This window comes from Felis catus, chromosome A1 (genome assembly GCF_018350175.1).
Source record: "Felis catus isolate Fca126 chromosome A1, F.catus_Fca126_mat1.0, whole genome shotgun sequence".
Classification (NCBI taxonomy): domain Eukaryota; kingdom Metazoa; phylum Chordata; class Mammalia; order Carnivora; family Felidae; genus Felis; species Felis catus.
Window position 1 is genome coordinate 207,885,748 of NC_058368.1, and position 14,807 is coordinate 207,900,554.

General features: G+C 46.0%; 1 protein-coding gene across 4 annotated transcripts in view; it reads right to left on the bottom strand.

Annotated features, from left to right (window-relative positions):
* Positions 1-14,807, bottom strand: part of OSMR (oncostatin M receptor) — a 52,499-nt gene that overhangs the window by 23,490 nt on the left and 14,202 nt on the right. For 3 of the 4 annotated variants that reach the window (XM_045037956.1, XM_023238963.2, XM_023238966.2), the window contains exons 3-6: positions 9,910-10,082; positions 3,946-4,117; positions 1,538-1,813; positions 78-207 (exon numbers count right to left, since the gene is read on the bottom strand). In XM_045037956.1, coding sequence (XP_044893891.1) covers positions 78-207; positions 1,538-1,813; positions 3,946-4,117; positions 9,910-10,082 — 751 coding nt within the window. The remainder of the gene's footprint in view (positions 1-77; positions 208-1,537; positions 1,814-3,945; positions 4,118-9,909; positions 10,083-14,807) is intronic. The other variant, XM_023238974.2, reaches the window with a different exon arrangement.

The following is a 14,807-nucleotide window of genomic DNA, read 5'->3' on the forward strand; positions in this document are numbered from 1 at the left end:
GTCTGTAACATCTAAATGTGACCCTTATTGTTGGCACAAGAAGGGACCTGTCAAGAACGTAATCAGAGCCGACTTACGATTCAAACAAAGTGTAGCTTTGGGAAAGCTGTGTGAGCAAGCCAGCGTCGCTCCCGGGAGCCCAAGTACAGTTCAAAGTCTTCAAGTCCCGGGTTTCACAAGAAAAATCCTTGGGCTCTTCAAATACTTCTGGCCACACAAAGAAAACAGATGAAAGATCTAGTCAAATCCCTTTATTGAAAGACAAGGAAAACAGGAAAAGCTCCTTTTGGGTCTGAGGCCACAGGGCTGAATGACAGAAGGATCACACTGGCAGCTCCAGAAGGTCACGTGTCAGGTGCCCCATCTTGGCCCCTTCCCTTCCTCTCCTTGTTCTTTTCTGAGGCATCACCGGGACGGGGACCGGTGGTAGTTCTGCGGTGAGCTGCACTGTGTCCATGTGATGGAAGTTGGACCCCCAGTGCCTGCTAGTAGGCGCTCAACAAGTCGCCAAGTGTCAGAGTGAGTGAGCGAAAGAAAGAAAGAATGAATGAATGGAGTCAGTGTTGCCTGCTGCCTCACTGTGGCAGCTGGGGCTTGCAGACAGCCTCAGGGCTATTATGCTTGGGATGCCCTGAAGTCAGATTTGGGGAGCCATTAAACTCAGCAGCAGGGAGTGGGAGTTCTTAGGACCCGGGCAGCACCTCCAAGCCCCCGGAGTCATGAGGCTCTCAGAGGCTGTTCCAAGGGGAACAGCTGCACCAGGTGTCTGGGAGCCTGGAGTCTGCCCCTGGCAGCAGAAGCAGGGACCCAGCAGTCGCAGATATTGGCCTACCTAGCGAGCAGGGGAAGGGAGGCCTCCACACAAAACACAGGAGGCCAGCGGGCATGCATGTTCGCACAGACCTACATAAACAATAAAACGTTCCCTCTCCACTGGCTGCCACCGACGGAGGCACCTGACACTTTCTGCACCCACCTCAGAACAGGGATGGCCTCCATTTGCCGAATTCCTACTATGTGCAGCTACAGTGTCGGGGCCAGGCCCCGTCCGTGTTCATTCACCCTCAAACAACCATTACTGGGCCCATTCACAGAGGAGGAAACTGGCTCAGAGAAGCTAGGAAACTTAGCCAACGTGACACGCCCAGGTGTGGGAAGATTAAAGCCAGGTCTCCTGGGCACAGCACTGGCTGCCTCTCCGGAGTCATCTGACCTGCCATCTCTCTCCCCACTGTCCGACTGCAGCACGGCTAAGGCGAGGCAGGGCCCTTCCCAGTGGCCCCGGCCATGGCCTCAACTTTCCCCCCTTTAATACTCTTGGTTTCTAGGAAGAAAATGGTTCATAAGGGCAAGAAAACAACAGGAAATCCTGCAAGTACTGCTTCAGAGGATCTTTGCCAGAGTCTCTCCTAAAAGATTCGGGAGACAAAAGAACATCCAGACCACGAGTGGAAATGCTTACTTGTCTTCTGGTAAAGGACATTCTAGCTACTCCATAGAAATGGGAAGAGAGAGCAGAGAGAACGTACATACTTACTGGATACAAAGAGAACGATGCCTTTTATAACGTCTCCTTGGTCTGCCTTACAATAGATATTTGTCCCAGTTTCTCTAATGAAAGGAACGTTCTTCAAGTGGAACACACAGACGTTTGGATCAAGTTGTTCTCCATGCATCCGTACGCCTTCCAAATAACAGGATATGTTGTTTTGATGGCTCCTAGAAACGTAACAAATGGTGACATTGGAGCCTTCTTCCACCAGCTTATCCTTAGGGAAAACGAACAATGGATCGTGTCCAAGAGAACTCTGTACTACAAGACAAAAAAAAGACAGCTCAGTTAGAACATCACTCAAGTCAAACCAGCCCCTCTGTTCTCCCTTCTCAACAGATAAATTTACCTCCTCTACCTCCTCGAGAAATAGGAGCCTAAATTTCTAGGCAAACCATTAAACTTGGGAGCCTGCAGAAACAATCCTTCCCAAGATGGCTCCTGTGGTCACACAAAAGCTGCTGCTGGACAAAGACAGCACGTCCTGTCACACTGGGATTACTGGGTCACGGCTAGAATGTGGCTAGGACAGCGGTAGCTGCCCTCTACGGACCGCAGCCACGAGGGAGGATCTGCATCCAGTGGGCTGCACATGATCTCATGCCATCCTTCCCCCCTCTCGTCACCGCCACAGCTAGGTCTGAGCCCAAGCTCAGCAAATGTGGCAAAGCCACATTCACACCTGCCAGGTCTGCCCATCTCCCCGGCCATGTGCCCCTCTTCATCTCTTCTCACCTTCTCAGAAATGCCAGTCACTCAAATATCTCCTGTTCCATTGTGTCCCCTTCTGTATGACCACCGGTGTATAAAACTCCTCAGGTGTCCCGCATTGTAAGCCAACTCGCCATCCTCCCCATGCTTCCCTCCAGCCCACTCTGGACCTGCTCCTCCACGGTCAGCCTCCCTGAAGGAGCTGCCCCTTTCTAAGCACTCGGCCCCATTGCTCCTGCTCACTCGGCCCACTGCCGTCACTGAAAACTGCCACCAGCAACGTCACCCACACCGTGTAGCCCGGGCATAGGAGCGCTCTTAAAGGTCCTCAGGTGATTCTAATGTGTAACCATGGTTGAGAACCAGCGTTTGCGGGTTAGGAACCATCAGTTAGGCTTTCCATTTGTTCCTGAGTAGTTTGGAGGTTATAGTTTTGAGAAATCTAGTCTATCTTATCAAAGTTGTTACTAATGTTGTTCTCTCTCTCTCTCTCTTACTATCTTTTTATTTTAATCTCTGTTTTTCTTGTGTGTGTTCTCTTGCAACAGTTGGATGTGATGTGAAGAGGGCGGTCCCTGGAGCCACGCTGTCAGGTTGGAATTCTGGCTCTATCGCTAACTGGCTTGATGACCTTGCGTGGGTTCTTTAAACTAAATGTGCCTCAGGTTCCTCATCTGTGAAGTGGGAATAAGACTAATACACATTTCAAAGGACTGAGTTGAGGGCTAGATGAATATGTAGACTACTTAGAATATGACTAAAATGCAGATTTAATTCTATTACCAGTATTAAACTAATCACTAGGCTACTCACGGGTTAATGTGTTATCAGTTTGACTTAATAAATTTGCATAAACACTTAACATTCCTGTTCTATTGGCAGGAATTTCAGATACTCTGGCAGGGTATATAGGTTGAGAGAGAGCCAAATGCCTTTGCTTTAGAACCTGCCTATAGTTCAAATGAAGCATAAGAAACTGGAGGAATCTACTCTAAATCTTAATTATAAAAAAATTAATTTATCAAAATTAAGAGATATTGAAGACATATTTATCCATAATCTCATTACTCAAATGAAGACCCAATTTTACTTTTCCATATTTCACCCCCTCTCTACATCAGGCATCTTCGGACTATAGCCCTGGGCCAACTCCAGCCTGCCATCTGTTTTTGTAAATAAAGTTTTATTAGAACACAACCATTCTCATTTGTCTACATATTGCTTAGGACTGCTTTCATGTTAAAATAGCACAGCTGAATAGTCCTAAGACCACCAAGGTCTGTAAAGCCTAAAATATTTCCTATTTTGCCCTTTACAGAAAAGCTTCCCAACCTCTGTTCTAGATGCATACACGTTTTGTCCTATTCTAATAACAACATGTGCAATTTATGTCCTGCCGTGTTTTCTTAGCATTGCCTGTGTCACATGTTTGGAAAATGAATATGAAGGTGTCTGAACTTGCCTAATTACCTCAATGAGCAAATTCTGAGGCAAAACCATAGATGTCTATCTCCTGGTGGCAAGTTTCACACCCACAGTTTTTAGTTCCAAGGGAAGACAAAGAAAAACAATGTCCTTTTTCTACCCAGTCTCCTCAAAAGAGACTTCCACTATTTGACTATTGATCCCCAAATAATATTAAATATGAAACACTTTAATTCTTTTATCACCTCACTCCTTACCATCTACCTCCTCCCACGAAGTCCAATTGCTCCAGAACCTCAGCTCGGGGACCTGGGCGTCATCCACCGCACCCCTCATTCTTACAGAGTGTTTTGCACATTCCAAAGGAAGCTTGGATTCCCAGCTCCAACGCAGAACTTGGTTCCGCTTCACAGTGGTGCTATAGTTCTCCTAGAAATAAAGAGAAAAACTTGGAAACATGGAGCGATGCTGCCCTGGAAAATGGCTTGACCAGTTACCCCAAAGCGCACGCCTGAGAGCCCACCGAAGCTCCCAACACGCGCAAGCGTAGTTCATTCCCAGTCAGCCAGTCACCCCTGCTCCAATGTCTCAGCAGCACCTGCCGCAGCCTCCTGTCCTTTGAGAACTCAGCTCCCGTGCCCTATGGCTCATGTGGAAGAAGTGAGAGAAAACTGACGCTACTTACGTCTTAGGGGAAGAGAGCAGAGTCAGAAGGTAGGCACCGTGCTTGTCACACAGGCCTGCTGAGAAAAAGTTTTGCAAACTAGAGAATTGAGTCATTCTTCAAAAATAAGGAAGACCAGGGGCGTCCGGGCGGCTCAGTCAGTTAAGCTTCTGACTTCGGCTCAGGTCATGTCATAGCTTGTGAGTTCGAGACTCCCCCCCACCCCACCCCCCACCCCCCTGCAGTCAGGCTCTGTGCTGACAGCTCAGAGCCTGGAGCCTGTTTCGGATTCTGTGTCTCCTCTCTCTTTGCTCCTCCCCCACTCACACACTCTCTCTCTGTCTCAAAAATAAAATAAGCAATACAAAATTAAAAAGTAGAATTAAAAAGGATAAGCAAGACTAATGAGTATTTTTTCAACATTCATTTTTAGCCAGGGTCGGATCATGTCGGCCAAATCTCAGTAGAGAGGGCAGCCCTTCATGGCACCCAGGGGTTCCACTGTCAGAAGCCAGTAGATGGATCTCCATGAGGCCCATGGGCTTTGTTTGTCTGTTTTCTGTTTCGTTTGGTTTGGTCCCTTATCTTTGTAGACCTGGTGGCCACAGGCACTGGATCCTCTCCTTTGAGCTCCATCTGTCAGAATGTCAACCACACAGGAATGTCTTCCACTGTGGGAAGCCTGCCCACATGGAACTACAACTGGTCTTCCCCCACAGCCTTTAAATCTTGACCTTTCTAAATTACTGGTATTTTCATTCTCTAATTCCATAGGCTTCTATGGCTCCTGTAAACCATCTACAGCCATGTATATTCTGACCCCAAACTACCTCTCCCTTGCAGGAATCTCTCTGGACACAGTGCTCTACCTCGCACTTTGGGAATAGCTTTACACTTTTCCACCTCAGCGTTTCCTCACACAGGGCCCCTGACTCTCCCTGCACACTCTGCAGGCACAGGACGCACCCAACCCCACCTCTCCTGGAGCCCTCCTGTACACTGTGTGTAGCTGCTGGTACTTCATCTGTCCTTGTGTCCCTGGCTCGAGCGTGGCCCCAAGACCGCAGGGACTGGGCTTTATTCTTGTTCACATCCCACACGGCTCTGGGCACGCATGCTCCTCAGTGGGCCCCTCCAGGACACCGGCTCTCGGCCCCCACAGCTGGGTGACGGGACAACAAACACCTGTGCTTCCTGGGGAAAACTAAACCCCCATGTCTAAGGGCCAAGTGCAAGCCCTACAATCAAGAGGATGGGGCAACATGCATGTCACACACAACCTGGAGCTGGCAGACCTTGAGGCCTGCCCTCCACTGATGCCTTCTTCTCTTCCCAGGCTGCCAACCTTAACCATCACCCTGGGCAGAAGCCAACCCAGCCCTGGGGTGAGAGTACCTCAGTCCACCTGGGCGGCACCCAAGGGTGACCGTGCTCATCCTCTATGCAGGACTGGTGAGTTACGGAATGTTTCTATCTCGGTTTATTGGATTGTTTTATCTCTAAACTACAAAATATATTTTTTATTTTTTATTTTTATTTTTTGTGATTTATTTATTTTTCAGAGACAGAGACAGAGTGTGAAGGGGAAGGGGCAGAGAGAGAGGGAGACACAGAATCTGAAGCAGGTTCCAGGCTCTGAGCTGTCAGCACAGAGCCCGACATGGGGTTTGAACTCACAAACCGTGAGATCATGACCTGAGCTGAAGTTGGACGCTTAACTGACTGAGCCACCCAGACACCCCTATTTTTTATTTTTTTCTAAAGCTTATTTATGTATTTGGCGGGGGGGGGGGGGCAGATAGAGAGAGGGAAAGAGAGAATCCCAAGCAGTCTCTGCTCTGTCAGCACAGAGCCGGACACGGGCCTCAAACTCACGAACCACAAGATCATGACCTTACCTGATTGAACCATCCAGGAGCCCCTAAAAAAATATTTTTTAAATATAACTTCTCAGGTCCTGATCTATGCAACTTCTACTATTTAATATGAGCAGCCTTGAGTGTATTTAGATTAAATATTGTTTAAGAGCAAATACCAAAAACAAAACAACAAGATTGTATCGATAATGGAGACCCTGCTGTCAACAGGCCACAGTCTGGATTTTACCTCCTTCTCTTTGAGATTTAGCCTCTTTTGTCGTCTCCACTGTCCCCAGCCACTCCACGCACCTCTCTGCTGGACCCACCCCACAGCCCGCTTCATACGGGTCACACTCCGCCTCTTCCAGCTTCCCCACCCGCAGCCAGCGTGGACTTTTCAAACACGTCCAACCAGATCCTGTCATTCCTCTCCTTATGGCTGTCAGGATAAAACAGGAGAAGTGACCATGACCCCCAGTGTCTGGTGAGGCCCACCCCTGGGTCACGTCCACCCCCATGTGCTGTTTTCAGGCCTGGGAGCTCACAGCCCTTCCCTCTGGGCCTTGGCTCACACCTGTGGGCTCTTCCCAGAACATTCTTCTCCACCCTCCCTTCAACACTAGCTTCTAATCCTCTCTCTTATTTTGGCTCAAACCATTCTTTTTCAAGTTGCTGGAGAAGGTCCGGCCTAATCCCAACCCCTCAGCGACTTTGTCAGCTGCCAGCATGGCGCTTCCCACATTTAGGACACCCTTGTTCCTGCGTTTACCTCCTCATTCCCGCTCAGCGCTCACAGACCTGTGCCTTGAATTAATGGCTGGACCCAGGCTCCCAGTCTCCAACGACGCGCTGAATGATCTCATCCCTTCATTAACATGCTGTGGGCTCTATTTCTTTCAGACGCTACTTGTGTGGGTTCTGTCTAACCACAATTTGTACTGTGTGCTGTTTAAAGACTCGCAATGCAGGAGATAAAATTTTCCTTGAATGCATCAATTCAGTGATTACAAAAAAAAAAAAAAAAAAAAAAAAGTGATGAACTGTGTTTGGGCTGTTTTCACCAATTGAAGTGGCAAGTTTCATTCGGCCCCGGCAGACACCAGTAAGTCACAAGAAACTGGCACACGCGTCGATACGGAAGTCCAACTGAGGCCACCGACTGGCTCCTGAGGTGCTCGCGGAGCCCCGGCCAACGGCTCCGGGCCTCCTTCTGGGCTGGAGCTACTACCCGACTCTGCCTTCTGCCACTGCCGGGACCATAAAGCAAGTGGCTGGATGGGCCGAGGGCAGAGCCCGGCCCAGGGGAGACCATGTAGAGCCCGTGGCCGCCAGCAAGGCTCCGAGTGGCCCGCGCCCTCTGGGAGGTGGCTCAGGGGCCCTGGCCCAGCTGTGAGCACTTGGGGCAGGCGGCTCTTGCTAGGCCTGTTTAGGAACAGGACCATCTGAGGCACGAGTCCTAAAAGCTGCTCCTTCTGCGCATGAGTGAAAGTGTCCCATCAGGCTTGCATTACAGGGAACGGCCTTACGAAAGGGAGACGGCGCTCGAGACAGAAGCAGACCCCCTTGGCTGGCTTTCTTCCCCTGCACTGGAGGGGGAACCTCATGTCTTTCCTTGACTTTAGGCCTGCGAGGTTCAGACAAGGGCTTCTCACGGCACTGCTGTGGGACACAACGGCCGCTGACGTCCTGGGGACTGCGTGTGGCCATCATCGCTGACCGGGCACGTGGGTGAAGGAGGGCACTGCACTGACTCTGTCACCTTGAATAGACCTCTCTAGGCCTCTCTAGGCCTTGGTTTTCTCCTCCCCGCCCCCCCCACCCCGGTCAGGCTTGTCACCTTGAATAGACCTCTCAAGGCCTCTCTAGGCCTTGGTTTTCTCCTCCCCCCCCCCCCCCCCCCCCGGTCAGGCTGAGCTGGGTGATATGGGGACAATACCTTGGACAAAGATCTTGAGTCTTAGTAGTTACAGAAATAGGTTTCACAAGGTGCTTTACCCCGAGAAAAGAACTCTTACACGAATCAAAGGTGAAAACAGATATGAACAACTGCCTGTTAGGAAAATAGAAAATGGAACCCAGTCCGTCTATGGTCAGTGTCACTTCTGCTAGTAGTGTGAGGTACTAGTTTTCCATAGATTCTTCCAGCATTTCTCCCGAATTTCTTTTTCTTAGACAATTAGTCTCAATATGACCTTTGCGTAATATTTTACTGGGTCTAAATCAACAACGAGTGAGTGTACCCATCAAAGATATACAAATACAAAAATGATTAGCATGAGGTACAATAGTGGGAAGATGTACCGATGGTGGGCGGTGAGCAGCTGTCCATGAGCATTACTGTTGTTTAAAATCAGAACACCAACGAGCTTTCATTCTTGGTAGTTTCCCATGGACGTGTGGAATTGCAGACCTGGTATCAATCCTAAATTCACAGAGTCAGAGTTCTATTTAATTTAGGCCTCTCACTCAGATCTCAAATGCAATCACGAATATGGAAAGTAACTGGAGGCTTCAAAATTAGTGGCATTTATGGGGCACCTGGGTGGCTCAGTCAGTTAAGTGTCCAACTTCGGCTCAGGTCATGATCTTGCGGTCTGTGGGTTCGAGCCTCGCTTCAGGCTCTGTGCTGACAGCTCAGAGCCTGGAGCCTGTTTCAGATTCTGTGTCTCCCTCTCTCTCTGCCCCTCCCCCCGCTTGGGCTCTGTCTCTGTCTCTCAAAAAAATAAGTGTAAAAAAAATTTTTTTTTAAATAACATAAAATTAGTGGCATTTATACTTTACTAAAGGAACTAACCATTCTGTACCCTGTACCCATGCCTCCACTGCCTGAGAGAAGATTGTCCTTCCACTGAGCAAATGGAGGTCCCCAGCAATGACACATCCCTGTGTTTCCCTTCAATTCAGGCAAATTCTCTGTTCCCCTTCAATGAGACAACATTCCATTGTACTGTCTTTCAACATCCCATGATAATGAACGAGCATGATGTATGTATAGATTAATTAAGATTCCCTGGACCATAAATGGAAATTGAAAGAAACCACCAAAGTGTCACAGTGCACTAGATGGAGAAGCATCAGCTAAATGGACACAACCATGATTTGAACGACAGCAAGTGAAAAATCTATTCCAAAGAATTCAAAGGCAAAGAGATTGTGAAAATAAGGATTCTCACAATTTAATCTGTTGTAGAAAAAGCCCCAAGTGAGGCAACAAAGAACATCCTGTGCTACTCTCCAACATGGTAGGTCCATGAAGAACCTCTTTCTTTACTGGATAGAAATGTATTTCAGCATGGTATGAGCAAAGAAACTGACAAGAAGAATGTTGCCAAAAAATTATACCTTATTTAGGAAAATCTCTGGTGGACAGGGAAGAGGAAAGAGGTTGACCTTCATGGATTTTTGGAATCTAGTACTCATAAGGACAGCCCCAAGAGTCTTCTTAGGGGACAGGGCAGAAATGAAGAAATAATCTATTTTCTTAACACATCTCATCCAACCTACTGAACCAAAGATGTCATGTTACTTTGTCCTCTATCCTCTTAACTAAAAACACAGAAATGTAATTGTTTAGGAAAACCATTTTGTATTGCTAAGTGTTTCCATATTGGGATTTTTGCAAACGTTATAAAAGACAAATCATGGTGTCAGAAAAGGAGTTTTAAAATGTTGAGCCAAAAAGACCAAAAAATACTTACCACCCAGATGACATTAGATGTTTTAATTCTACTGATTTCTATCTGAAAAACCATTTTTAATTCCTGATGATAAGCAAGGTTGTGGACACTCCATTTTAAATGCAAACACTGACGTGCAGAATCGATGGAAACTTCCAGTGATTCAGGGGCCAATGACAAGGGTTCAGACAAGACTGAAAGACCAAAACCAAGACATTTAATACAAACAATGAAATTTAATAGGAGCACAACTGAACAGTCACAGATAATAAACTGGTCAATATCACCATTGTTTAGTTTTGGAAAATACTGCTCACATGTGCACCTTAGAATCAGACATCTTAAAAATCTGTAAGGGAATTTAGAAGCCAGTTGGTAGATGAAGAAATTAAGATCTAGATAAATGAAATGGCTTGCTCAAGAAGACACAACGAGTTACTAAACTGATAAACAGTAAAACAAAAGGATATTTTATTGGGCAATCCAACTGGTTTAGAAACTTCTAGCAAGGCCAAATAAAGCAAGAGGACTCTTCACTATAAATGTCATATTTATGGAAATCAAAAAGAATTCTCTCTCTGAAAGTCAATATTTTATAGTTTATTAAAAGACTATGAAGTGGGAGCACATCCTATCTCTAGACATGATTACTTACGTGTCGATGCACTAAACTTAAAACACCTCTGGCAAGAATTTACTAAACTCTTTGGATGAGACCAGCAAGGCAGTTAGTGTGATGTAAAATAATTGTGACAACATTCTTAGCTCAAGGAGGGAACACAGCTGGAGAGGCACAAGGGGCTCAGAATAAGTAAATCCATGGAGAGATAAAGCAGATTGGCGATTGCTGGGGCTGAGGAAGGGAGGAATGCGAAATAACTGCTTAATGATTATAAGGCTTCCTTAGGAGGTGATAAAAATGTTCTCAAATTACAGAGGTGATGGTTGCATATTTTGAATATATTAAATATCACTGATTTGTTCATTTTAACCATAAAATAATTAATTTTATCTTACGTGAATTTCACTTCAATAAATTTTTTTTAATATATGTGATCATGATGATGTTCAAATAATACAGAAATTGAGTCCCCACCAGGTCCATCCTACCCAATCCCTTCTCTCCCCATTGCCAAGTTTGAATCCTATGTTTTTCTTGACCTTTTTCATACACTTTTTAAAAATACACTGAACTATACATTCCATTTTGTACTTTTCAAAGTACTTATGTTATTTTTTAAAAAGCTATGGAGGGGGGTGCCTGGGTAGCTCAGTCAGTTGAGCGTCCAACTCTGATTTTGACTCAGGTCATGATCCCGGGGTCGTGGGATCAAGCTCTGCGTCGGGCTCCGTGCTGACAGCACAGAGCCTGCTTGGGATTCTCTTTCTCCTCTCTCTCTGCCCCTCTCCTCTGCCCCCCCCCCCCACTCTCTCTCTCTCTCTAATAAAAAATAAAATAAATAAATAAATAAATTTTTAAAGAAAGCTATAAAGGGAGGTAAAACTACTCTATTTCTGGACAGAGAGGTTGAGTGATTTTAACTTGCTTTTTTATACTTTTCTGTATTTTGTAAATGTTCTTCAGAAATATGCATTACTTTCAGAGCCATATGTTAGGTTTTAAAAGAAATATTTCTCTAAGATAACGGGTTCACTTCACTATGATGACACTTTCAGAATGCATAATTTAGTCCTGTAAGTCACTTTGCACCAAAAGGCTGGGCACCAGTCACTTTTCCAGTTTTATTTCCCACTGAAAATTAATAAATTGGTCTCTGATTCTTCTTTTTTAATGTTTACTTTTGAGAGAGAGAGAGAGAGACAGAGTGTGAATGGGGGAGGGGCAGAGAGAGAGAGAGAGAGAGGAAGACACGGAATCCGAAGCAGGCTCCAGGCTCTGAGCCATCAGCACAGAGCCTGAGCCTGACATGGGACTTGAACTCACAAACCATGAGATCATGACCTGAGCCAAAGTTGGACGCTTAACTGAGTGAGCCACCCAGGTGCCCCAGGAAGGAGTATTTTTCATAACTGTGGCACCAGTAGCCCCGGGGAATGCCGGTGCCTGCTAAATCATCCCGTCTTTCCCAGCCCTCATCGCATCCTGTCTGCATAGTGGTTTGTTGCCGTCGGTCTCACACTCTAGATTCAAACTTCCTGGGGGGGAGAGGCTGAGGCGTAGGCATCTCTGAATGGACTCCTGTCCCCAGCACTTGGCACAACATCTTCTCCACAGCAGACGCTGACCTCAAATTAGAGAGACCCAGGATCTCCACAAGGGCTCAGGAGCATGACAAGCACTGGCTCACTAACACCTCTACTCGGCCTTGGCGTTCTCTTCTCTCCAGGGCTGCTTTTCTAAGCCCTTATTTGAGCACTGATTGCAGCGTGCGGAAATAGCCTCCTCTCCTGTGTCCCCACCAAGGACTGGGAGCTAAAGAAGGGTGTAACTGAGTCTTACTCAGCTCACTGAAACCAAGACCAGTAACGCACCTGTCACAGTGTAGACACCATGACCGCCTGCTGAATGAATGAGTCAACCACCAGCATCGACTCTTTTTCTGGAAGCTCTAGGAAGCTATCGCATGATGCTTTAGGCAAAAGAGGAACACTATATGGATGTATGCTATCAGTGAGTGTTGAGTGACTCAGGTAGTTGAGAGACATCAGTCAGAAATAATTTGATCAGAAGCAATTGAGGACTTCCTTGGGAAAGAGTGGGAAATGTCAAGGTAAAGTCAGAGAGATTAAGGGACCTCAGAGATTCTTAAGTCCAACCCCATTATTTTCCAGATGAGGAAACTGAGGTTAAAAAAAGGGAAGGGACTTTCCCAAGGTCACACAACTAGAACAGAACTCAGAGTTCTTGGCCCTTGGCCCAGCTCTCTTTCTATAATGTGCACTGGAATGGGGCCAAGAAGGGCAGAGTTGGCGATCAGACAGGCCCGGGTTTCATCACAGACTCTCCTCCCACTTTCCCCACCCAGCTTCTCTGTCTGGCCCCAACACTACTTAAGAAAATAAACCATCATCCACTTACAAGTTGGGACATCACACAGCCATTAAATATAATGCTATTTCAGAGGAATATTTACCCTCAAAGGTAAAAACCCTCATCATAATGTTGTATTGTGTGAATAAGTATATAATAAAGTATGTATTACTAAAATATACATACTTCACCCATACATACTTTCATACTTTTCCTATATTTAAGAAATTATAGAACTTCCCAGCATACATACTTATACTATACACAATATACATACTTTATACATAGTTTAATAAGTATCTATATAGTATAAATACTCCCAGTATATATAGTACCAGTTTACTTCCATAAAAAATCTACGTATTTGCATCTCCATGTTGGTCTGTATATATTTGCACGAGAGAAAAGAAGAAAATACAACCAAATGCTAGAGTCGCGATCTCTGACTGAAGCAGACATAACCCAGGGCTAACTGGAAGTGAGTCTGGGCTCTGTCTCATTGTTCGGGAGAAGCTAGGTCGTCTGCACCAGAGTCTCAGACCCGAGCCTGGCTGGGTCATCGGGTGGGAGATTTAGCAGGTACTTGGCAGATGCAGCAAAAACCGAGACAAGAAATCCAAGCAGTGTAGGTGGGGACAGGAGCAGGAAGCTGGCAGAGCAGGCGAGCTGAGCTGAGAAAGCTGGAAACACAAATAAAGACTGGTGGAGAGAGAAAGAGGTACATGCATGTCTGATCTAAATAAAAGAGGCTGGAAGTGTGTTTTCTTCACCAGAGTCTCCTCCGAGAACAGAGTGTGTTGTAAATGGAAGGCACACAGTCTGTTGTCGTTGGATCAGATAATGAGACTTCACGAGGGAAGTGAGCTGTGCCAAAAGCCTGGAATTAAATGCCTAGGATTTCCTGGAGAGCCTGGAGTGGGGGTGTGGTTCTGTCTGGGAACCAGGGGCTCTAGCTGGGCCTGAACCTTCCTATGGTACGGACCACCCACTCAGTCCAGTTGTGTCACGTTTAGCAAGTAAGATAGAGTGAGGGGGACACAGACTACAAATGAGAAGTCCTAATTCCTGTCTTTCAGCTCCAGATTATGGGGGATTATCAATAAACTATGAATTTTAAGAAGTCAGAAAAGTAGCATCTTCTCATGTAGCGTGAACCTCAAAGAAACAGACCCAGACCCAAAGAATATCAGAGAACTGAGCTATTATCAGAACAAAATCTCCTTTTTATTTCTAAACATCTTTTCACGGAGTTTTAAAGGAAATAGAAAAATTCTATGGGTATTTCTTGCAAACATCATTTTCATGAATCGATGGAAAAGAACTGTGTGAATAATCACTCAGAGCATATGCCTGTACTTTGTGTTACGAAGGAAGTATAGCAAATAAACCCAGAATGAGGAAAATGTAAAGCTTTGTAAAATATAGGTGAAAGCAACACATATTTTTTAATGTTTATTTATTTTTGAGAGAGGGAGACAGAGAGAGAATGAGAAACAGAGAGAGAGACAGAGCATGAGCAGGGAAGGGACAGAGAGAGGGAGACACAGAATCCAAACCAGGCTCCAGGCTCTGAGCTGTCAGCACAGAGCCCAACACGGCTCAAGAAGTCGGACGGACGCTTAACTGACTGAACCCCTCAGGCACCCCAACAAATGTTATAAACCAATAGACTCGCTCACGCTTGAGTGTCAAGCTAGTTCAAAGTAATATACGAAGTATTTATAAACATCCTACAAGTGTTGAATTCTTACTGACGAGATTTACAAAGTTGGTATTTTGAAAACCCCTTCATTGGGAGATTAGCTAAGTAACAAACACCATTTCTTCATCCATAAACAGAATTTCTTTACTTAGCATACTGTCTTGCAGCAAAGCGCTGCTCCATGAATGCAGCTGAAGGACATCACAACTTGTTCTAACCTAGTGG